Below are 25,621 nucleotides of genomic sequence, written 5' to 3'. Positions count from 1 at the left end.
ATTGGTCGCCAGTCAGCCGTAGGGCATACAGAGAGACAAACAATCATTCACACTCACAATCATACTGCCACCATCGGGAATCAAGCTAATGCGTGGCCGCACCGAATACCGATTGCAGTCACTGTTTAATTACATCGATTTAAACTACAAAAACATATTCATATATTCACAAATCTGTTATTTGGTAAACAGAAATACCATACGTGTTTTGAAGCTCAAGCAAGTTTTCTGCAGGATTTATAAGTTGAAACTAGCTTACCCTTCTCAGGAACAATGGCAGAGTTGTTGTCCCTTTGGTCGTCCTTACCGGAGAATTTGTTTTTTTTCCGGCAGTGTGTGGGAGGCAAAAGTAGACAGTACACTGACACATTTTGGTTCACTTAAGCACATTGACTGATTAGACCTTTATCTTTGAGAAGAAGCATACAACCCGCTAATTTGATTTGATCACTTACAATTGCTCTGAAGTCACCAGGCAATAAATAAAGTCTAATTACTATTGTCCTGTGTCCCCAATCCCTGCTTTCCTTAAATCATTTATTATCCTTTCAGGTTGTGTTTCTTCCCTGAGCCACGGCTGTGGTTGATTTCTGCTAACCTCAATTTCTTTGTGTTTTATCCTTTACCAAGTTGTTCTGTATTGGCTCGCTCGCTTGCTTTCCTTCAGAGTTTTCCAAAAGGAATAAACAAATGTCCCATTGGTTGAAAAAAAACCTCTTTCATTCCCGCTCTCTCACTCGTGCTTTCTATCTGGCTAACTGACAATGTATCATACCCTGGAAGTGCAGATAGTGGGGAAATATATACCTTTTCCTTTGAATCAACGATCACAGTCCTATTATGTGTAAAAGAGAAACTGCTTTTCTCACTTTTCACTGACCATTTCTTTGACAATTTCAACTGGCACCGTCACGGGAACACCTGTGCATACACAGGACCTGTGAAAATGAACAAAATGCAGCGATATGGCCTGAGAGTAAAGTAACAGTCTGATGTGCTTGTCCCATTTGTCTCAATCGTTCCTCTGTCTGCTTGGACAGTCATAGGGCCTCAATGGGAATAGAGAAGAGAGTGCAGCTTTTTACACTTACTAAGCTTCACTGTATTCAGTATCCATCTGACCCCTGTGCCCTTGTTGTATACACAAAAAACAATCTTTAAAACATCATTAAAAGCGACTCACTTTTGCGGTTTTCAACCATGGCTGCAAACTAGCCAAATACTCCTGATGAATGAATACAAATATAGTATTGTAACATATATTACTAGTAACATATTTAGCTTGTATTTTTCCTGCATCATTTTCTGGAATCATTGCAAACATGATATTGATCAAAGAATTTAAAACACTTTCATCACAGTAAAAGGGTTAGAAAAACAAATATTAAGAGACCGAATACAAAGACTGATTAGCGAGAAAGAGCTTGTCAATCAGTGACAATTTGTTTACTTGTGTTTTTTATAGTTCATGTTGCTGCAGTTACAGATTACTAATTACTGTTAGTGCTTTCATCTGTATCAGATTCAGGTTGAAAAGCATGTCCAAGGATGAAATGATGGCAACACAGATACATCTTTTTTTTCTTTTTAAAAAATTCACACCGTTATCATTTCACTACCAACATCAAACATCAATTCTTTCATTCCTTAATATTTTCAGAATGATTTCTTCAAACGATGCCTGCAGAGAAATGGGATGTTAAGCATAGTGATAAAGGTGTGAGAGCAAGCGAAAGTGTGAGTGCCGAAAGTTCAATGTAGTGAAGTCCCTCTCTGACCTTCAAACACTTTTTCCTACAGAGCTATGAAAGAGCAGAGATTTAAATGCTAAATTGACTGTGAGCCAAAATGTACATGTAAAAAAGAAATTGGATATTCACTAATGTTTTCAGATATTTATTTTGTACTGCTTTTCCTCATGGAGTTTGAGAGGGGTGCTGGAGCATATTTCAGCCAACCAATGGCAGCAGGTCGTTGGACACCCAGTTATAATGCTATCATTTCTTTCACTTCACTCTCCACCCCAATTTTTGATTGCTTTTAAACTTTGTTTTGATTCATAATATGGGTGACTGGTATTTCTTGAAAGGCCAGCCAGCGCTGCAGGATAGCAGTGACCTTTTATATGAATTGACTTGATTAAAAACACTCACATAGCACTCTTACCTGTAATTAATTATAAAGAGAATGAGCACAGTTCAAAAAGTTCATAGACTTTATAGTTACTCCGTGTTTTTTTCTCTTCAATGAGAAACGGTTACAGGATGCAGAAACGGCCAATTTCATGGTTTATTCATTTTTTTGTTCATCCTATTGATTGTTGTTTCATGCCTGATCAGCATTTGCTTGGGTATTTATAAGGGATTTATAGCTGATTTAACCGCCCATTAATCCCTCATTTAATGGCACTATCATCAAGTCACAATTATAGAAAACCTAAATAGTAAACAAAAATACAATATAGCAACACATAAATGTTCCACACACATCTCGGAATTAAGAGTTCTAATACATATACATACAATACTTAGATTGTTTGATTGATTGAAGGCAATGTGTGCACATCACTTCATATGTATTTACCAAAATGCATATGTCAAAATTGGCTGTCGGTACTGCACTTACTTTTATGATTCAGCTTGTAAATGTAGGTCATTGTTTTATTTCATGTTTATCCCTGCACAGGATATATGCTGGTACTGACCACCTACAACTGTATCCACACAATGTATAAACTATGTATAGAAAACATGGTGAAAAATCAGGTTGTCACCAATGTTTTTTTTTTTTATAGATTGTGTAAATTAGGATTACTTTAGCATTTTTTTTGTGGCATTATAATGCCTTGTGCATCCAATATTCTCCAAAGTGAGGTAGTTTATCATTACTAGTTCACCCTGCCTACATGGGTATAAATTAAGAGAATCTTAAATGTTCATTATTCTAGTTATCTAGTCTGGACTGTTACACCACTTTCATGTATAATTATTCTACTGGGGATCTTGGAGTTGGTAGTTTCCAGTTCAAACCTTTTCCCCCCCTCTTTCCTTCTCAGACGGACAGTTTCCCCACTGATCCTAATTACATGGGAAGCAGACAGCAGTTTGTTCAAAGGTAAGTGTTTGGTTCTGCAAATGCTCGGAACTTTTATTTGTACTGGTTGTTCAACCACAGCATTATAACACCACCAGTACTGTCCATTATTGCTGTGCTAACAGTGTTTTGTTGGGTGTCTTTCTGCAGTAGCTCGACATTCAAAGACCCAGAACGAGCAAGCCTTAGAGACAGTGGTCATGGTGACAGTGACCAGGCTGACAGTGACCAAGACACCAACAAAGGCTCCTGTTGTGACATGTCTGCAAAGGAAGCACTCAAGTTGAAGGCTACAGGTGTTAGACCACCTCCGTTGGAACAAGGTAAGCCTGTGATTTGGTTATTTTTATTTATTTATTTATTAATAACCCGTAACCCATCGACAGTCAGGTAAATGGGTTGTTCAACCTATTTGGGGTGCAGCTATATTTTAATGATTATTTTGTCTATTTTATGTTCTGGAAATGAATGTATATGATTTTCATATCTATATTACCATTCGGGATAGATTAAGACATTTCCAAATTCACAGACAAAAATAATCAGTGTGATTATATTAAAAAAACTCCATTGAAAATGTATATGTACCCCCCACAAAATGGCGTTTCATGCAACATGGAAACTGGCATTTGTTTTGTAATATATAATCACGTTGAATCTAATCTTTTTTAAATTTACTGTTCCATTAAAACAAATATCAATAACAAACGACATTTCATTCAGTTGAATTTTTTTTCATCACCCATGGTGTCCTTTTTACACAGGGAATCTAAAAGTTAAGACATCCCTGTAGAAATTTCCATATCAGATACTGGTATTTTCTTTGAAACATATTATTCATGGCTAAAGGTATCACTTATTTAATATAAATGTACTAAAGCAAAAAACTTGGCTCCAATTTATGAAAAAAAAAGATTCCTAAGATATATTGCATGTGCATATTGAAACAATTTTTCAACCTAATGAACGCATGTCGAATGTTGGCCTCCAAATAAATGGAACGACTAGTATATAAGAACAATTTGATAACAAACTCTTATTGTACGCTCTACATTATATGCATACATTTCCTTTGTTCTCCCCATTCAGAACCTTTTTTTCTACCAGTGTGTGATGTGAGCATTTTTTTTACGTATTCTTTTGATCAAAGACGACAAGCCCATTATGTTTTTATAAGCCAAACTATTCTAGCCTCTCCATTTAGTCTCTCAGCTCTTGAATGCGCGTCCCTGAAATTTTGATAATAGAACATGGAAAATAACTTAGCAAGTTGGAAGCGATGTGCTGCTGTGATGTGGTGATGAAATATGAATAATTATTCCAAGCACTAAGGGCTGGGCAAATTACACACGACATGTGTTGAACAATACCTCCCTAGATATGAGTTTTTGTAGCCTTCCTCACCGCAGCTAGATTGCAAGATTACAGTATGTTTGGAAGTGCCTGAGAAATCAGGGTAAAAATGCATCCTAAATAGCTCAAGTGGTGTGCAAACCACAATAGCTACCTCAGTTCCTCAGTGTAGGTCATTATCTGCTTACCAAAATAGATATTCCCAGAGAAATTCACTCGTCATTATCGCCAATTGTAATATTACTAATGGGATTCTGAACTACAGTACCGCATTTTATGGAATTTTATTAAATCCTCATTTTTCATTTTCTGTACTGCTATTCCTCACAAGGATTGTGGGGGTGCTGGAGCCTATCCCAGTCAGCTATTGGCTACCAGGCAGGGGGCCTCTGAATTGGTGGCCAGCAGAATTTTATATTTTTATTTTATTTGTTCATTTTGAACAGTCTTTTTTATCCAAGTAACAGAAGTACTTTTTCATCCTTTGCGGAAGGACAATGACAATGTGTGCAACCTTGGAGTTAAACAGTCATGCCTGACTAGATATATTTTTGTACTTCTATTGGTTTCACAATTAAATGAAACAACTGTCCTTTTGAAAATCGAATTATTCATTTTCCATACCGCTTATCCTCACAAGGGCCGCAGGTTGGCTGGAATGTATGCCAGCCAACTATGGGAACCAGGCGGGGAACACCCTGGATTGGTGGCAAGCCAATCGCAGGGCATAAGGAGATGGACAACGATTTGTGCATTTAGAATGTTCAACCAGCATGTCGTGGGATATGGGAGGAAAGCAGAGTACCCGGAGATAACCCTTGCCTGGGGAGAACATGCAAACTCCCTACAGGAAGGTCCGAACCTGGGGTTGAACCCTTGATCCCCAAAATGTGAGGCAAACTTGCCAATAACTTGTAAACCGAGCCACCTGCAAATATAATTAGTCAATTAAAAAGTCTGTATGTTCCCCTTTTTGAGTGTTCCCATTAAACTCTCCGTGATGAACCCATAAGAAATAGAACATATGACAAGTGGCGCCTCATGGGAAATACTATTGTAACCTATAAAATTTGCCTCAGTATGAATGCTCTTGCGATTCGTCTGCATTCAAGTGCAAACCCTGGCCCCTTATTCCAACATTCTTTGTAATGTAATGAATACACATGGGATGCTTCAATAAGATACTGCTGCCTCCATGCTCCAATGAAACAAACGAGTGCTACAAGTCTATAACCTGATTTTCATTCTTCACTGTGCTCCCATTGTATTTTTCTCCTCTTTTGTGCTTTCACCCATTCCCTCCATGACTTTCACTCCTTGTTTAGGGAAATTGCTTGATGTTAGATTAGACAGTTAACTTGCTTCAGCTGTCTCTGTTTAGCCAATAACATGATTTTATCATGGTGCGTGCGGGTATGTGTGCGCGTGTGCGTGCTGGGGTTTGAAACCAGGAGACTAATGTGTAGAAGTGCTGTTAAGGATGAAGATGAGGGGTACGTTCCAATGAATATATTTTCCAGGATATAGTACACAAATTGTTTTAATTTTTGTTTGCCGTGGTGATCCTAAAGTAACCTATTAAATACATTCCGTAAATTTGAAATGTATTACTTCTTATATTAATATTCTACAGTCGTCTACTTACGACCTATGCAAGTTACTTCTATTCGACTTCACAACCACAAAAGTTGTGAATCATGATCTACGACAGTGCAGTGCGAGTGATGCGTATGATAGTTGTTTGCGCTCTTAAAAATAGTAAAAAGAAAATTAGAACTAAAGCAGTGTAAAGTGCTGGCACCACAGCGATGTGACAACTCTAGGCTCGCATTGGTCAATGTAGCGGTGCTCAAGGCAGTGAGTGTTGTAAACACAGTGTTGTGCCAACGTGAGACAGTTGTGTCGGCGCCAATTTGATGTGCCAATGCGAGGCTCCCATTGGTGGAGCATTAGAGGTCATGTCGCCGTCAAGGTTATGTGCCAACGCCAGGCAAACGTGAACATCTAATCTGAGACCCCTGAAACCCATTTAACTTTTCTGTGTTTTTTGTAGACCTATTTCTTATAATCTGAAGATCTTCACATCATTGCTCATTTTCAGAATTGATTAATTAGCCCAGCAAAATTGGTGGCAATGTATTAATTAAGCTTAGGTTTATCAGATGCTGGGTTTTTTTTTCCGTTAGTTATAATTACTGATTAATTATTACTGTAATATGCTTTCAACAGATGTGAATACTAGATTGTCTTGCTTCAGTGGTGTGACCGGAGTGTTTTGCTTGCCTCTATACTAACTGACTGGTCAAGACACTATCACACACAGGCAATACCGGTTTAGTGAGATGTTATCCACTGATAGCAGTCTTCAAGGAAATGATGAGAGAGAGGGGGTGGGGTAGGAGGAGTTGGGAGAGAGAGGCTGTAACAGAGAATCATAATTATCCGTGATCGGCGGATGATAATCAAACTGCCTCTGGCTTTCTTTTAAAAGCATGTTTGAGAGGGGGAGTGATGCCAAAACAAGCACTTCCTCTATAGAGCAAGGGAAGACGGTGTCATGTGTGGCTGAGCAAGTGCAAGAAAATCAACTCTTCAGTTACTTGTGGCCATTGTGAATGATTCCACTCCCCCACACCCTGTTTTTATCCAGTAAATAGCTTCAATAAGTCAAAGGTCATGCTTTGCGAATGGTATTTATTTGTGTCAATATGCAATCTATTAGGTTAAGAAACATGCATATATTGAATAGATGTGCAGTGAACAGTAATGTTGATGACATGTTTAAATGTAGCGCCACAACATTTCTCAGATTATTTGCTGTAAAGGTTCTTTTAAGGCAGGGGTCGGGAACCTTTGACTGAGAGAGCCATACGTTTTTTTTTATTTTTATTAAATTACGTTTGCCTGACTTTGGTGTGGGCATTGTGCGATCGATTTCCAATGTAAATGGTTTTCTGTCTTTCTCTGTGACCTACAACTGGCTGGCGACTAGTTTAGGGTACAGCCTGCCTAGTGCCTGAAATCTGCCGGAATGTGTTGAGTATTAATTGTTGAATATTACTTCTAATTCATATTAATTTACAAATACTTGCCAATATCAGGGAGCTGGTTTTAAAAAGTAAAGTAATGTGGTCCTAAGTAGATACCTGATCACTGTTCTACATGCCACTACAAAGATAACCCGCACAATAGTTAAATGTTAATCTAACTAATAAAAATGAGGGGCAGGATTATTTACATATTGGTTGTCTCTCAAAAAATTTCATTTTCAGCCACTTGGGGCTTCTGCCCATAGACACAACGTAGAGAATGTGTGCCGCCCAAATACCCAGAATTTGTGTTTCACAAATATGGAAGAAACTACGGAGTTTATCATAGTGGTGCCCTGAATTAAGATTCAAATAAGAACCAGCAAACACTACAAATATTGTCATTCACACTTTGTGTCGTTCTTCTTTACAGTCTGTGCTCAGTGTAACTAATCCCCACCCTCCATTATATGCTGCTAAGCAACTTTGCTTGTTAACTTTAAAGCATCCCCTTGACCCCCTTGTCAAAAGTCTTAAAAGCAGCCAATCACATTGCAAAGTGCAGACTCCAACAAAAAGCTAATTATCTGGTATTGCAAATCTCAGCATCTCATTTCTGATACCGTGACTTTTTGAAACCTCTGTTAACCTTCAAACCAGTAATCAGCCAACTGCCTGAATGTGAAGCTCATGGAGACTGTGATCAGTGTTTCAGAGGATTGTGTACATTTTGACCACTTGGCCACATCTGAGGATGGCAATTTTTTTTTTCTCAAAATAACATAGTAAATAAATTAACTGCTTTTAACTTGGGTTAAGCTTTCTTAAATCGCCTGTAAGAACGGCCTCAAGATCTCATTCAATTTGTGCATCACAAAGCGGCGGTAGGGGTGTTTGATAGAACCTACACCATATACAGTTTACGCCTAACATTTATCACATCTTAAACACTACATCAACTCCGTGAAATACATTTATTTTCTGTCAATGGTTGGGGTACCCTCTTCTTCAGTAGATTATTAAAATAAAATAGATTGTTAACTGGAGAGTTGAGGTTTAATTAATGCCAATATGTAGTATCTGCATGTAAAACATTTGCAAAACTAACACTGAAACAGAAAACAGAAAAATAAAATGAGAAAAGAAACTTTTTAGGCAGGGCAGCTCTTAGTAATTGTATCTGTATTGTATTTAATAGGTAATATGTTTTCTAGGGAACTTGCAAGGCCAGATGTGACAGGGAACAATCACATTAAGGAATTGTTGGATTTAGAGTGCCACACAGCTTTACTGTGACAAAGATGCGTATATGAAAGACTTAATTTGAAGCCAGAATCTACATAGCAAAGCAATTATGCTGCCAATCCTCCCATGGCTTACACAAATGCGTGTTTTTAAAATGGGAATTTTGCTGTATAAATAAATACCTGTCCTGTGGTGCTACCTATTTGATAAAAGCACATACAGTCCAAAGGAAAGCATCATAATTGTAATACAATTATTTCCAGATTAACTCACACATAGGAAAAATTTACATTTGTACATTTAATTTACATTCATTGAACTCTTCTTCCATTTGTATGTAGAAAATACCTTGTTAATGCGTAAATCTTGCTGAAGTCATTGTCCCTATGTTAATGATTAAACATCTGCGAAGAAAGCATCATAATTAGTCAGTTTACAAACATTGCTTTTAACAGGTACCATATTGAGGTGTCAAGGTTTTACGAGATTTTATTGCATGTCAGATTAAAACATGATTTATTGAGTTATTTTTTTACTCCTGATTTTCAAGTGTGTTAATGCTATCGCTGTCACAGAAATACAGCCTCAACTACTGTGTCATATTTTTTTTCATTACAATTATATTTTAGGAATCCAGTTATGTTTAACTCTGACTCTTTTGACAATCATTTGAAAAACGCTGCAGAAATGCTTTGTCGAATGGATAAGAAAGAAAATCAACTTCTCAAAAACAGCATCCAGATGCTCATGTTTCTTCCATTGGACAGAGGATTTGTCTCTGAGCCCTTCATCTGTTAGTTCTCCTCTTCTTCTCAGCCGTCTGTGGCCTGTCCTTGGCTTGCCGATGGCCAGATTCATGGCGGCTTTGGCAGTTAGTTTCCTAGTGGTGAAAAATGAAAACCTTCAGCAACTCTCAATTTGCAACATTGCACCCCTCATAGCCAAATTGTCTACCCACACACGTGCCAGATTGTGTGGTCACCCCTCTCTTAGAGGATATGGTGGTATCACACAGCAGTGAGGAGATTTATGGCTAAGCTACTTGAATCCTGCAGAAAGCCTAAAATCTTGTGGGGTGAAGGGATGGAAGATATCACAGTCTTAGGAATCTTTCTCTCTCATTATGGAAGCTTAAGATGGATTAGTCTACTTTTTCAGAAATACACAAAGATGTTTAAAATTCTATTGTTGTTATTGCATTCTGTGAAGGTTAATGTCCAGTCTTGAGCATTTCTTTTAAGTTTTGTGCTTGTGTGTGGGTTAGGCTGATGGGGGTTGGGGGTTTCAGTGGACGATGCTTGGCGGGGCTCTGTTATGTATTTTTTTTCTGTGGCTGGCAGTGGGGGTAACTTCTGAGCATTTGCCTTGTAAACTCACACCATGATTCTTATTCACCCATAGGAACCACTCTCAAATTCTGTGGGTCTGCAGTCTTGGGAACAATTGATAGATTGCTCAGACTTACTTCTTGAGCTATTAATCTTTGCCATTATTGTTTCTACTAGGTTAGTAGTAGTCACTATTTAAGTTTTTACTCTTTTCTCCATTTAGTAACTCATCAAATAACTTGCGTCTATAATTCTAATTCACTTGTAAATAACAATTTTGCACATCTTAGAATTTTAAATGAATTCATAGTCTCTTCATAAAAACATAGTAGCTTCTAAGATTCACCAAACAAGACTTTTGAAATTGGTCCCTATGAAAAATATATGTAATCCTAGAATTTCCTAAAAGCGTGCACGGGAAGATGGTTAAATACTCAAAATTGTCCTATGGCTGGACAGAGAACATCGTCACTTCTTGGACCCAGGCCACTCCATTGCCATCTGTCCTCTGTCCAAAGACAGCAGGGCATTTTTTCATGTTTATCTGTTGTAAGGTTTTTTTCCCTCCCAGATTCCAAAAACATGGATGGTAAGTCTATTGGACACTCTAAATTGCCCTTTGGTTTGAGCGTGAGCGTGAATGTTTGTCCGTCTCTTAGTGCCCTACGGTGGGCTGGCCACCGATTCAGGGTGTCCCCCCCGCCTCTGGCCCAAAGTCAACTCCAGCATACTGTGCATGCTTTTGGGATGTGGGAGGAAACCAGAGTAAACTCCAAATGGGAAGGTTGTACCCCACTGGGAATTGAACCCTTGATCTCAGAACTGTGAGTCTGATGTGATGGCTACTAGATCACCAGTTCATCCAAGTAGTATAGAAGAAATAATTTGCAGGATTACAAAGAATGCAACAATATTAACAGGGAATGCTTTTCTACGACAACCGCTGGTTGGATACATTTTGATCCTGCAAAATTAAGATAAGGGACTTTGTTAATTAAACTGCCACAAGGCAATCCCTTGAGGAATTGCAAGACCAACACAACTTTAATTGGGTGACTCATATTGTCCCCGAGTTGCCTTCTTTCTGAGGGTAGCAGCCCTCAAGAGAGAAAATGACACCCTCACTGCTCACGGCAAATGTTGAAGGGAGTGTCAAGTGTGAATATTTGAATAAAGAGGGGTAGGAGCAAGGTGTTGATGCCGTATGATCCTTCATGGGCTAGAAAAAAAGTAGTTTCAACCCAATCAATAAATAGTCCACAAACATATTGCATGGCAAGGTGCAATAGGCTCAGATTTGGGATGAATTGTTGATTTAATTGGTGTTTCCATATTAATGGAGGAGAATTTTATTTTTTATTACTATGATTTGTACATTTGACTAATCTCTGTGGTTATAAAATAGGTCACCTAAACCCCTTGGACATGTTTGCTATCTTAAGATGCCTCTGTAATTACCAACAGCCAATTATAGCTGACCTCTCATCCAACCTCAAACCACAACTCAGATCTATTATCTTGATTTCAGAGGCTGGCTGCACAGCTATTAACATATCCCACATGTTAAGTGCTCTTCGATATTCTTTTTGTTTGATTCATGCACATTGTATGCACGCTTCCATACTCAAACCAACAGAGTCATCACAAATCAATAATCAAGTGTAAAAAAAGATTTAAAAAAGTAGCAGCGTGGCATTATAAAAATGGTAGTGTACACACCCAATACAACAATATGAGTGGCGACTTGACAGCGTGTAAAATGTAAATGGTAGTCCTGAAACTCATATACAATGTTTCTTAGAATGTTGTTGTTGCATTATGTACTGGTTCTTTGAAAGAATCTTTTGTTGTGATGTTTTGGATGCAGCTGTCCATCTGGCCTTGAAGGTGATCAACATATATCTTGATTAACAAGTAGAAAATCTGGGTGTGGTACAACTCCCTCTTATCAGATCCCAAGTGGGGATCAGCTGGGATGAAGTTCAATTGAGGGATAATCTAGTTCCCTGGATTGTGATAATGCTGTTCAGGGTGATCAGGAGGATGAGATAGAGTTCGAGCACATAACTGAGGGCGTCACAAATGTAGCGTTACTTTTTCTGGTTGTATTTTAGTAAAAAGTAAACAGAACACAGATTTAATTAGTATGCACAGTGATGGGAATTTGCTGTTTAGTGATTGGATTACATCGCAATTAATTATATACTTTATCAAGTAACAGAATCACTAAGCACTGTGAACAGCTACAATTACTATATATGTGTAAATAGAAATGTACATAGGGTATGCATATATACTGTATGTAGTACATGAGTGTGGGTGTATGTATAAGAACTGTACAAATCTGATATTTTCAAATCTGACCTGGGCCATTTTCATTTTTGTACATGAGGCCGATATGTATCCGATGCCTCGTTGCTATAAATGGTCATCCGATCTTTATGAATGAAAAAACTAACAAACCCCACGTACAAACAAGCATTGGTGGATATCCTGCAAAAAAATAAATAATACAAATGTTTGTTTTTTAATACCTCACGTCAACCTATCAGATTAAATAAATGTTGGTTTGGTAGCTTAACGTTGTCAAATAAACTACAAAAGCAGGGTGGTGCACAAATTGCAGGAGACCTTTTAAGGACTTCATGACTGAAATTCACCTAAATTCGTATGTACATTTATTTTTATTCCTACTTGATCTCATGACAGAGAATATTTTTAGATCTTATAATGTATTTTTGTGCTACTGGTCCATCTTTCAGAATTGTGATTGTTGTGTGTTTGCTGTGTATTGTTGTATTTTTGAGACCCTACTACAGTTTATTAATCCCAAATCTAATAGATTTACTGCATCTGCAGTTGAGTCCCTCTCAGGAATATTGGATGTCCTTCCCAAATATTGATTACACTTTCTCTTGCCAGGAATAGATTGTTTGATCGTTTCCAACCCTGATGCTTTGACTGTCCAACAGGACATTCAGCTGACATGTTATGATTCAAAATCCAGGTGTGCTTTCACCACTGCTGATGTCATCTGCAATTTTACATCACTGATCTCTTATAATCCCATTCTTATTTTATGTAAGCTTTATAATCTTTGACCCTAATCTTAAACCACCACATAGAAATATGTGTCATAAAAAGAAGTTGCTTTGTTTTTCTCACCTTGAAATTTGATGCATCAATTTATCAAAGAAAATGGTCTGCTAGCCTGTTAGTATTTCTTTTCACTAGATAGATCGGTTTATTATGCTGTTCTGTATTATTTTCATTTTTTATCACAGCAGGCAAGACTTGAACCCTGCCTTTTTTTTAAATCCACCGGTCTCCTGGGGAAAATAAGATGGGAGATGCAAAGAAAGTAGGAATTAGTTATGGAGATAGAAAATACATTTCTTTTTAGAATGATTGAGGAACCCCCCCGGCCCCCTGCCCCCCTGCGTGGGTAGACCAATAGACCGTTATTGTATTTCTGATGATTTCATTTAATCAAATCACACAGAGGAGTGCGTGCTAGTGTAAGTGTTTATCTATGAAGAAACATAAGCAACCTGTGTCTAGACTGCAAACACCAATTTGGCTGTTGTACAGCAGAATGTCAATGCTAAAGCAATGTTTCTAAAACATTAGGCATGTTCCACAGTCCTTTAGAGAGCTGAGAGTGCAGTGATAGACAGATGGTGAAGGAGGAGGAGCAGGAGAAGACAGGTTGGCAGGGTTCACTGTGGCTAATACATCCAAAGTATGTCAGTTAGCTCTCTAAATGTGTTAGGCCCCAGGGTTGAGAAAGCCAAGATTGACTCGAACTACCTCTCCCCACCTTTTCACTTAACCTCAGTTGTAATTCACACAATATCATTCAAGGACCTACAGTACATTGCTGGTAATTGGCACAAAAGATCAAATGCCAACCTACTGGACTACTGTTTTCATATAGGTGGTAGTCTCACAGGTATATGTGCTGAATGTTTATTATATACTTTATGGGTTTGTGCAGCAGGTCATGCTGTGTTGTCTGTAGTCTAAAGTGTGTTTTATAATGGGATTTATCATTTACTTGCCAGGTCTACATACTCCCCTGCTGTACATTAAGTGTAAAAAATGTAATGCAATATTCATTCATTCATCTTCTGTACTGCAGATCTTTGTAAGGGTAGCGGGGGTTGCTGGAGCGTATCCCAGCTGACTTCGGGCGAAAGGCACACTACATCCTAGACTGTTCGCCAGTCAGCCGTAGGTCACACGGAGAGACAGACGACCATTTGCACTGACAATCATGCCGCCACCAACGGGTACCCTTTGCCTGCCCGCGCTGAAGTCAGGCGAGTGAACCTCTACACCAGAGGTGGCCAAGTCAGGTCCTCAGTCTGTTTTCCATATCTCCCTCCTCTACCACAAATTAATCAAATGATCAACTCACCAGCAAGCTGTATAGAAGCTTCATACTGATCCCGATTATTTGATTTAGGTGTGTTGGTGGAGGGAGACATGGAAAACAGACTGTATAGGGTCTCTTGAGGACTGGACTTGGCCACCCCTGGTCTACACCATCAGGCGGCTTGAAATGCAATGAGACCAAAAAGAAGACTTTTGTAATAAGAATGGAGCATTTCTCAATTAAAGTGACCTTCTTAAAATTGCCAGGTTACCTGTCAAAAACATTGGCTGCCCTTATGTTCTTGTAACTGCGCAGCAGGCATTCTTGCTTGGTCATAGACCTTTTCTGAGCAGTGTTGATTTAATAATTGTACCTTATTCCTTACAAATTTATAGATACATGATATATTTATTACCACATCAAAGGAACAAAACCAGAAAAACTACACATATTTAATATAAAGACGGGGGATATCAATAAATTTAGAGGCTCCATTATAGAATCAAATAGATTTGAATTCCTGCATTGCCACAGGGTCATCAAACATCTTAGCCAATCTGGCGTAACAGTATAAATATATTCTAAGCATATTTTAGTGTAGTTAGCCACAAAATGCTTGTTTCATTTTTACTCTGTTCTTAATTCATTGTTCTTATCTCCCTAAATGGATTAATACAGTTCTTGTTGATTTCCTTGTAATGTTAATAGTAATGTTGTCATATGTCCAGTGTATAATGTACTACATGTTTATGGGGTTGAGTTACAATAATTATTTTGAGACTGACAATCTGAAACTAATCCTGCTTAAGCAGTACACATGGGAATGATTATTTCTACAAACCAGTGGCACCCAGAATATTTCAAATCCCTTTGTTCAAAAGAGAGCGACAACCAGAGAGACAGACAGTGAACAAGTATAAAAGAAAAAGATTAAAATTCTTCAATATGACAAGATTGCATAGTGTCTGGTAAAGCTTCACTTAGATGGATGGTCTTAATAAAAGCTCGGACATACGTATGTGGTTTACAGTTTCCTATTTCATGCTCTGTTCATATTTTTCTATCCTTTGAGTGTCTTCTGTTAAAGACTAAAATATTTCTGTGTGCATATGTGGTGTAAAATATCTTCATATTACTGACATCATGTTAATTTTTGTTCAACATAGTGCACTTTTTGTGAAGGCTTGAGGCCTTGTGAAACATGGCAGCAAACTATCGATATCTTTGCTGGTACTATATCATTCAATAAAACCACTTGCTGGATCTTTCAAGCATCGCAAATCATCGGGATAGGATAGTTAGAGGTCATTTTTATTAATTGATTATTTATTAGTTTCATTTTAATATAACATTATCTTTAAAATTAGTTTGATTAATATTGGAACCACCTGATGGTGTAGCGGGTCACTTGCCTGACTTCGGTGCGGGCAAGCATGGGATCGATTCCCCCTCAATAGTGTTATAATTTGGAGTGTGAATGGTTGTCTATTTCTCTGTGTGATCTACGGCTGACTGACTGGCTACCAGTCAGGATGCGTGGTACGGAAGATGTATGAATGAATTTTACAAAACCATACGAAAATTGCGGCCATGTTGTTGCTTTGATGGAATTGGCCATACAATAGTGGTTTCTGAAAATGGCTTGTGGCTCATTAATCTTCTGAGAAACTGGCGAATCAGGGGACTTAATTTGCTTGATATTAAATAGGATATTTTTACTTATTTTTTACAGCTTGAAGACTGGTCAAGTGGGCCCTCACATTATTGTTGTTTTCTTGCGGACACTAATTTTGTATTCTTACTCCTCCATCATTCGTGGACTGATCTTCAAACTTAGTAGCTATGTTGCAGGGATTATTTTTTATCTGTTGATCCTCTGAGCCCGATTTTTTATTTTTGCATCATGGTGATTAATTGCAAAATTTTAGTTAGGAATAGGGCAGTCTTCTGGAGGTTGGGAATTGGCCGGTAAAGGGCAGTGTGGAATTATTGTTGCCTGTAGGCAACTATTTATAGAGGGCAGCCTTCATCCTCTAACAACAAACACATGCTTGTTACAAAAACAAATGGGCCATTCATGAGATGAAAATGGTTCCAGGGGGCTAAGACCTTTATTTTTCTTTCATGCTTCTCATTGCAATGGCTTCATGTAAAGAATTGTGCTTCAAAATATGATTTTTTTTTTGAGAAAATTGACAGATGCAATTCCTTATGTAAACAATATACAAACGATATGACAGGTGTGGCTGTTCTGGGTTTACTCCGTGCAATGCCCTGGTGTCTCCATACTCATCACAATGTCATACACTGGGTGTGGAAAGCAGCTCAGTGGATGACAGAAGCCAGGACAAAGTGCAGTCATCTGTGATACAGATATCCATCTTAAAACATAAGTAAATCATTAAGAGTGGTCATCCAAAAAAACGTATATGCTCATGAACTATATTATGAAGACAATCTGCCATAAACTGTGGTAATGTGAATGAATATTACACAAAAAGGGAAAAGGCAAAAATACATCCCTTGTCATAGTGCAATCCCCTATGTCCTAATTACACAGGTTTAGTGGAAGCGACGGATTAGCTACTGATTTAGCACACTTCTCGCCTTATATTTTAATAAGTCCCTCTCTTTTCCCCCTTGTTGCCATCCTTAGTGCTACTCCCATGTCTCTCTCTTCCCGTGCCAAATTTACAAGTTACTATTGATCTGCAGCCTTTTATTATTTTTTATAAACATGAACCTGTTTTTTTCAGGTTTAATATTTACATTTATCCAGGGCAATGGTTAATATTTACATGTATCCAGGCCAATGACAAAGGTTGGGCCGGCTGATATACATGCAGAAAAGATGTGTAAAAGCTTAAAACCATAACAGCTAGGAATGTAAGCATTTACCGAAAAAGGTACCAGTGACATAAAACTGATTTATTTGCATGATGACGCTGTATCAAAGTTAAAGTAAACTATGGCTAGTTTTCTAATATTTGGAAGCTGTGCCAGGAGAAGCTTTGGGTCCTTACAGGTGTCTATAATTTAGTTAGTAGTTTGCCAGTGGCCGCTAAACTGAAATTGTGCCATCATTAAAACACTCACGGAGTGAAGAAATGAGTTGAACAGTGAGCTATAGCCTGGGGAGATGTGAAGAGCAACTGCCTTTTTCTATCTCATGGCTTAAAACCTTCTATGGAATCGACTGAAGCAACAGCCTTGCTTAACCCAGTATTTTTCTTAACTTGGCTCTGGATGATGTCAATATAAATCAATCCCCTGTGGATTTTCAACATTTTAAGAGATATATTGTCCATGTTTTTCATCGTGGATCTAGTTTTCAGATTTATATTTAGAAAATATCTATATTCTACTCATAGACAATGGCAAAGTTGATGTGGGTCCCTTTATCTTAAAGAAAAATCCTATACATTTTCATTAAGGCAACTCGGAAGTAATGATTAATGAGTAGTGATTCCTGCTTCCATCACCATTCAGTCTTAAACCTTTTTTCCTGCCCTGATTACCACTTTTTTATGCATAACCTTTAATGATGGGCAGCAAAAGCGAAGGTTATCAGATATTAAACATCTTGGCCGCAGATACATTTTTATCCCCAAAAATTCAGACTCGAGCGTTATCTTTTTATTTCCATTTAATCACTACGTTGACGTAGGCTATTTGTTGCAGGTGAAAGGATAGCTGAATAGCTGTGGTAATTATCTACATTCGCTGAATAAAACTGGCCAGTTATTCACAACGCTTGCTAGTGATTAGTTATAGACCACCATGCTAGAAATGTGCTGTTGTGCAAAGTTAAGTATTTAAACTGAAATCCTGAGGCCTTCAAATAAGGTTGTAGGAGGGGTGTACCAGTATAGCTAATTCACATTATTACTCAAATCAGTGCTGTACACAATCGTTTCTATTCCACTCTCATGACAATATCATTTCTTATTTACCGCAAGAGCAACTACTGCTGAAACAGGGTTCATAATTTATCTCAAACATCAGTAAAAATAACATAATTTAGACGCAAAACAAACAATGATGCCAAAAAATGAATGTTATTTTTTTAACTTAAAAAGACTACATATGAGATCAAGTATTGTTCATGATTTTTATTCCACAGTCTTGTAGGATTTTTGTTATTATCTTGCACATCATCTTCATTTAGGTAGCACAATTTTGTTCGATTATATTTTCTGTAATTTGACGTCCAAAATGACAGACCCTTGCACATGCTCTAATCACATATAGTACTGATCTTGCTTTTTAAGACTGTCATCTGTGATTGGTGCAAACTGAAACAAGCTTTGGCATGGCAAGAAGCCCAGCACTTCCCCCGTTCTACAACAAACAGACCTTTCACGCAACCCCCACCAGATCGCAATGCTTGGTCATCATTGATCAGACTTTTGTCTGTTTGTTTTTGTTACAACATGAGCTCACACTCCCTGTTCCGTTCTTCCTGAGTTTGTATCCCCGGCTCTGTTTCCCATAAATGTTCTCTCCTCAGGGTGTTCTTTGAACAACTTAGCCGGGCATTAGCTGATGGAAGGCCCTGTGGTTTGTGACGGAATGCCTGATGAGAGGACATGTTTGATCCTGAAATATATGTCCTTGGTTAAGTTTCAGTATCACCAACTACCAGGCTCCCCTACCGCTCCTGCCAAGCATTTCCTGCTATGCATTCCCATTCTCTTGCCTCCCACTGTGATGAAAGCTATTACGATGATTTTTTTAAATCCCTTTCTTCCTAATTTTCTGCTAAGCCGCCCGTAGCCCAAATCTCTTAGTACTTGACCACCTTCCTAAAGATCAAGAATTGTACATTTTTATCCAGTAATTTTTCTTCTTTCATTACACACAATACTGTAACAACCTTTTTTTAGTCCTCTAAAAAGTAATGTCACGATAAATTAACCGGGACTATTTATGACTTGAGTATACCGTCTAATTTACTCAGTAAAATTTGTGTTTATTGACTGTGACATTATCATTTCTATTCAGAAACACTACATGAAATTACCATTACACTAAACAACACTTGAAAAAAAATATCCTTATTTCATCAACTGGTGAACTGAGATCTCGTACCATTGTTACTACTTTTTTGTGGTTGTTTTATTTTCGCATATGTGCAATTTAAATATTTTGTCAAATGATCTGCATCAGGTGGGCTGACTAGCAGTAGTTGCAGAGATTAAAAAGACAATAACACACAGATGGAAAACCATGCACACACAGTAGGCTCCCTCAGGTCGGCAGGTGCGTCTGTGGTCTGCCACAGATGCACTCAACAATTTGTCAGCTGCCATTCCTCCAGTTTAACCTGTATATGCAGTATACAGGAATATAGGCGACGAGGGGACAAGTGGTTCTTTTGGATAGGTCAATTTGCCAAATTTTCCCAGGGCTAGATTTAATTATTTTTTCATTAAAAGAGAAGCAAATAACGTCATTTTGATTTGATGGGAAACAATTTTAAATATTTGTAAACAAGAGATTTGTTTGACCCAGTAGAAAAATTACATTTTTTTCTCCAGATAATGACAACATTACTAGTTCATTACATTAAAACTCCAGTGTGTACAACTGATTAAAATATGTCACTATATTTGACCAGTTTCACCAACCAATTGTGATGGAAACTATAAATGCTGACTGTTCCTTTCCTTCGTACATCCTATATATAATGCACTTGTTGCTCAAATTAAATGTTAATAAAAACAAATGTACATGGGTAGTATTTGTACAATTTGCAGATGTGTCCGTTCCGCCCGAAGCATTTAAAGTGCTTTCAAGCTACCCTGACCTTTTACTTTTTAGCCCACCTTGTTTCCTCTTCAGATGATGGCTTTAACATGCAAAATGTCTAGCTTCCGTTTTCAGAGCATTTTGGCTTCTTTAATCATTTGCAATGTGTTGATTCCATCTTTTCATCTTAGGAGACAAGTCTCCATGGACTATAGTATATAGGCAGCTGAGCCACTACACACCAAAGATAAGCTGACCAAGGGCACTCGAGCACATACTCTATACTAGCACAATCCCACTTCAACACCCAACTCTAGTCAATCCACTTCGACGTTGAAATACAACGGTCATACAAGTCTGCCCTAACTACTTTTCTTCAATTTTGGGGGCAAATTTACTGTTGAAATGACCATTATCAGTCATTAAGACAGGAATTTTTGTAATTTTTTTTTTAATTTCATTCATTTACATGAATGACAATGTATATCCTGAAGATGAAATTGATTTTCAAAATGTAGGATCCGACGGTAATAACCTTTGGTCCGTCTTGCTACAAGACATAAAGGAACAATAACTGAAATGCTCAATTTGATCTTTGCATGGCCACACAGGGATTCATTTGTTTCTTTTCAACTTTTGTAAGGCTTTTTTTCACTTTTTCTATCCCATCCCAAAAATAATAGTGGGGCACCATCTGTTTTTATTCTATTTTTCACTAGATGCCCAGGAGGAGAAAAACAAAAATTCCTTTTTGTTTTCTTTTTTTAATATTATTATTGGATTCATTTGACACAGGCATGAACACTCTCATAATCAGCCAAAGTGTGCAGCCGTCTGATAGAGATGAAAGAAAAGAATATACGCACGCACACCAAATAAAGGGGGAGGAGGGTGCGAGCCATTTGGCACTGAGTTTCTGTCAAGGGAGGGCTTCAAAGCCCATTGACATGAATTTATGATAACGGTACGGTGCCTTTGCCAAACTACAACTGTTGTTTTCTCTAGCTCTGTGCCCATCACGCCTGCATAGCGTACACTGCCACCTCCTTGATCAGAGCTTTGAAAAATGGTAGCCAGTAACCCCCTTCCAAGTGTGCTGAAAAAGTGTCTGGTGATATTCCTTTGTAGGAACTTTTTATAAATGTAGCCTGCATTTGTTTTTTTTGTTCTGTAAGTCACAATAATGGACTATGTGATGAACTCTTTTTCGCCTTTTCTTTGCAGATGAGGACTGTTTGAATTGTACAGAAGAGTGCCGAGTCCTGGGTCATTCTGACCGCTGCTGGATGCCGCAGTTCCCTGCTGGAGGAAACCAGGCAGAGGGAGTTGATTACCGTAACAACATGTTTGTGCCAGCAGGGATGGAGAGTATGCCTGAGACTGAGAACTATGAGACTGTCAACTCTAATGGCAAAAAAACATTCTGTACATTTGGCAAGGAGCGCCGTGATCACACCATCCTCATAGCCAATGTCAAGCCTTACTTAAAGGCAAAACGGGCTCTCAGCCCGTTGCTCCAAGAGGTTCCCTCGGCATCAGGCAGTCCAGTCAAGGGCTGTTCTACTACATGCTCCTCAGTTAAGAGTCCAGCTGATGGCGCTGAAGGCAAGCCCCCTCTTGCCAGCTGCTCTGGCTACTATGGACCTCCCGATGGCCAATACCTCTCACCCACCAAGCAAAACAGGGAGCACGGGGTGTATCCGCCGTTGCCCCCATCAGACCCGGTGGCCAAGGTACTTGCTGAGGCCCGTTCTAGAATCAGTCAAGAGACCAGAGGAGAAATGGAATGTGTGCTGGAGCAGGTGGAGCCTGATGTGAGTCGTGACGCAATGGATGCTGACCAGGTAGTGAGAGACATTGACAAGCTTTTGCAGGACTGCAGAGGAAGTGAGGGCACAGCCACACTGAGGAAGTGATCAAAAAATAAATAAAGAGGAAAAAAAAAGGAAAAAAAAGAAAAGAGAACAAAGGCAAGATATTGCGTTTGGAATAAAAATCGAATCCAAAAACTCTCAAGCCAAAACTGTCACCAAATGTAATACAAACATTTCTGTTTTGATGGAGATTTTCTCACGGTATGCAAAAGTACCAACACTGAACTGACTATGAGAATTTTTGTTAGGAATCATTTGGCAGCAGTTCAGTTAAAAAATCCCAACTAAGAACAAAATGCACTGGGACATCGGGAAATCTACTGAATTTATATGTTATTTGTGTTTTGGATTTTCAAGAAACAGCAGAGGGTTGAGCCTCTGGCAGCTTGCAAGATATTATCCAAGTGCCCACCAGCTCATTAGTTTGTTTTTCCGGAGTCTTTTGATAAAACCTACACATTTGTAGGTTCATTTGTTTTATGTGTGATGGCCACAGACGATGAGAGGCAAAAAAAAAGAAAGGACATTAACATGACAATCTGTGACGAATGGATTCTATTGGAACAATAACCGGCCAAAATACAGAAAACAACTTTACGTTTTGTGATTTTAATGTAGATGTTAAGCGTGATGGATTTTGTGTGGTACCTGAAGGGATTGGTAATCAGGGCTTTGATCAAAAGATTGTGATCTTTTCGAACTGGTTAGAATTATGGGGGACTATTGCTCCACTGAACCAGAATTTCAATGTAACCATATTTTTCACTCTCCATGCTTAGCCATGTGTCAGCAGTGTCTGTCTTCATGCTTCTATTCAAACATTTATGATGCTGACCGGTGTCCTTGCACTTCTACACTTGCACAACACGCACAAGAACTGACGCACTACACACCCAAAATGGGCACACTACGGACCACCTGTGTAATTGTCGTATACATGTACGTCATAAGCTTTCAGTCCTTTGTGTGCAGTGAATTCCCCATGTGTGTGGCAATCACAAGTTGTACAAAAAGGGGCATTTTTCATCCACTGTGAAAAAAAGTCTATATGGTTATATAGATAACTTCTTGTAAGATTCCATGTATTATGTCCAAATATTAACAAAATATTTATAATTCTTTTTTTGTTTAAAAAAATGGAAGAAATGAAGAATCTTAGCAAAAAAAAGTGTCCTTTCGTTAAGGCCAAGGATGGAGCGAGACATGGGTTCTCTTTTTGATGACAAAAGTTAAAAAATAACGAAAATGTCCCTTCACATTATCACTATACATACTGTCATTATATGTATAAATGTATTCAATTTAGATGTGTCAACATCAAAAAATACGTATTTTTATTCACTTCATTACTATTTCTGTGTATTGAGCCAAATTGTTGTGTACAAAAGCTATATTGTGTATTTTATTAAATTAATATATAGTTGTGTTGCAATATACATGGGCTTATATTGTATTTGGCAAACGTTGCCTTAGTAGCTGTCAAACTCTGTGAGTTTGCTTTAGTTTGGGTTTTTGTTGGTGTTTTTTTTTTCTCCCCTATTTTGCATATTTGCCAAGTGGCTTGAGTGCTTTTGAGATTTTTTTTCTCCCTGAGATTCAGCTGGATCCAAGACAATAATTTTTGAAAGCTTGATGAGCCAACTAGCTGATTTACAACACAACTCTAAAACCACCAAGAACAATAACACAAAAATCAAAGACCACAAAATAACTATATTAGGGTATTTTCACTGAGCCATTCATTTTTCTACGGGGCAGCTATATTCTTGAACAGAGGCTAGTATGCATATGGTGGTGTTTCTCTTTTTAGTCTGCCCCATCCCCCAAAAGAACATAACAAAAACAGCCATAAGGAAAATATTTCTCGGTGATTATCAAACTGCCTTACTATCTCTACATATAGTGTGCATTATCTGTGGAGCTTATGAAACCCCAGTTCACCAGAATGTGCATTTTGTACAAAGGACCAAAGGAGGTTCCCCCTCTGCAGTCCCTGTTATTTATCAATGTCCACCTTCTCATCACGTACTAGAATTCTCTTAGAATCAGGACATCTGAAATTCTGTCTGCTATAAAATTGATGTCTTGGCTATTTAGTTATACCGTAGTATAGTCACATTGAGGGTTTCTTAAAATATTTACACAGACATTTATTTTTTCAAAATTTGGCAAATTTTTGCCACTCTATGAAATAATGAGAGGTGCTTTTTCTAATGTTCCTCAAAAGTAAAGACAGCCCAGCTGTTAGCATGTGTTTTTTTACCACGATTTCAAGATGCATCAAGAGGGGGAACAGTGGCTTACTGTATATAGTATTTATTTAACTCCTGGTGTGTTTCAATGAGGACTGTATAATGTGGGTTTTAACAGCAAGAATATTATATTCCATCCTACATCATTAAACATGTGAAATGATATTTCAGTTCATGTGTCCATTTCAAATTTAATTTACTGTTTATTTTCTCCTGCTTAATCTGTGATTGTGTCTCCATATTTTTGTACCAGCTGCTTTCACACTCCTATTCTGCAAAATGTCTGATTTGTTTTATTTTATTCTCCTTTGGTGACAGTGTCTTATTTTCAAGTAGAGCAGAGTAGTGTTTCTACAAGTGTCACACTAGTAAACCTGTCATCATAGTTACTTTCTTAACTAATTGGCCAATTTAAAAAAAATGGCCAATGACACTTCTATTATACTACAATCTAATATAAAAAAATGCTTGATGATTTTTTTTTTTAACGGTGCGTTAAAAATGTCTTCATTCATTTCAGTTTGCTTGTTTTCCTTTCCCTCATCACGTTGGCTCAGGTGGTAGAATGGGTCACCATGTGATCTAAAACAAGCATATTCTAATCTGGCCCATTTGCACTCATCTGCCCTCATTGGTTCATTGTGCCCAGCAGTATGGCAGCTGCAGTATGAACGTTGGTGAGAATGTGAACACATGTAAAGCACTTTGTAACTATGTGGCAGGTGCCACATAAGTACAGTTGCTTTGCTTTTCTGTAAACAAACTCACTCTCCGTTGGAGGTCTAATTTACTGATACATACACAAAATCTGTGCGTAGTGGTTGTGGAATTGTGCATATTTTACCAATGATCTGATCCAGGTGATGACAGGGATTGATACTCGTACACCTTGGTAGATTGTATCACTAAATCTCTCTTTTCGTGACCTCGTAGTGTTTGTGTTGTAATGCTACGCCAGCAGGAGAATTAAAAGAAAACAATAGTATCGTTAATCACAACTGTTTCTCAGAGAAATTATCTTGACAGTTCTTCATACAAGAACCACTGCTGGTAAATAGGCTCCCTCCAATGTTACATGAAGAATTACGTACTCAATTGTTCGACCAGAATTTTACAGTGACGTAAACATTTTCACAACCCACCAGTTGCATTTGATTTCTAAGTAACATATTTCATCACTTAAATCACTCGTTTTTTTAGACATTTAAGTGCATTTTTTTCTTACCTTTAAGCATCGTGGCAGTGTTCAAACTGTAGGATGTTGTATCGGCAGTCACAATGGTGGTATTGGAGCACCAAGTATATTTTCAGAAGGCCG

At 38.0% G+C, this 25,621-nt stretch overlaps 1 protein-coding gene across 2 annotated transcripts in view; it reads left to right on the top strand.

Annotated features, from left to right (window-relative positions):
* pcdh17 (protocadherin 17) overlaps nucleotides 1-24,468 on the top strand; it is a 36,315-nt gene extending 11,847 nt beyond the window's left edge. For both annotated transcript variants that reach the window (XM_077713199.1, XM_077713198.1), the window contains exons 3-5: nucleotides 3,056-3,114; nucleotides 3,244-3,416; nucleotides 21,402-24,468. In XM_077713199.1, coding sequence (XP_077569325.1) covers nucleotides 3,056-3,114; nucleotides 3,244-3,416; nucleotides 21,402-22,093 — 924 coding nt within the window. In that variant the 3' untranslated portion in view covers nucleotides 22,094-24,468. The remainder of the gene's footprint in view (nucleotides 1-3,055; nucleotides 3,115-3,243; nucleotides 3,417-21,401) is intronic.
* Nucleotides 24,469-25,621: the final 1,153 nt, after the last annotated feature.

This window comes from Stigmatopora nigra, chromosome 3 (assembly GCF_051989575.1).
Source record: "Stigmatopora nigra isolate UIUO_SnigA chromosome 3, RoL_Snig_1.1, whole genome shotgun sequence".
NCBI classification, from domain to species: Eukaryota; Metazoa; Chordata; class Actinopteri; order Syngnathiformes; family Syngnathidae; genus Stigmatopora; species Stigmatopora nigra.
This window is presented reverse-complemented; position numbering and strand designations above follow the sequence as displayed.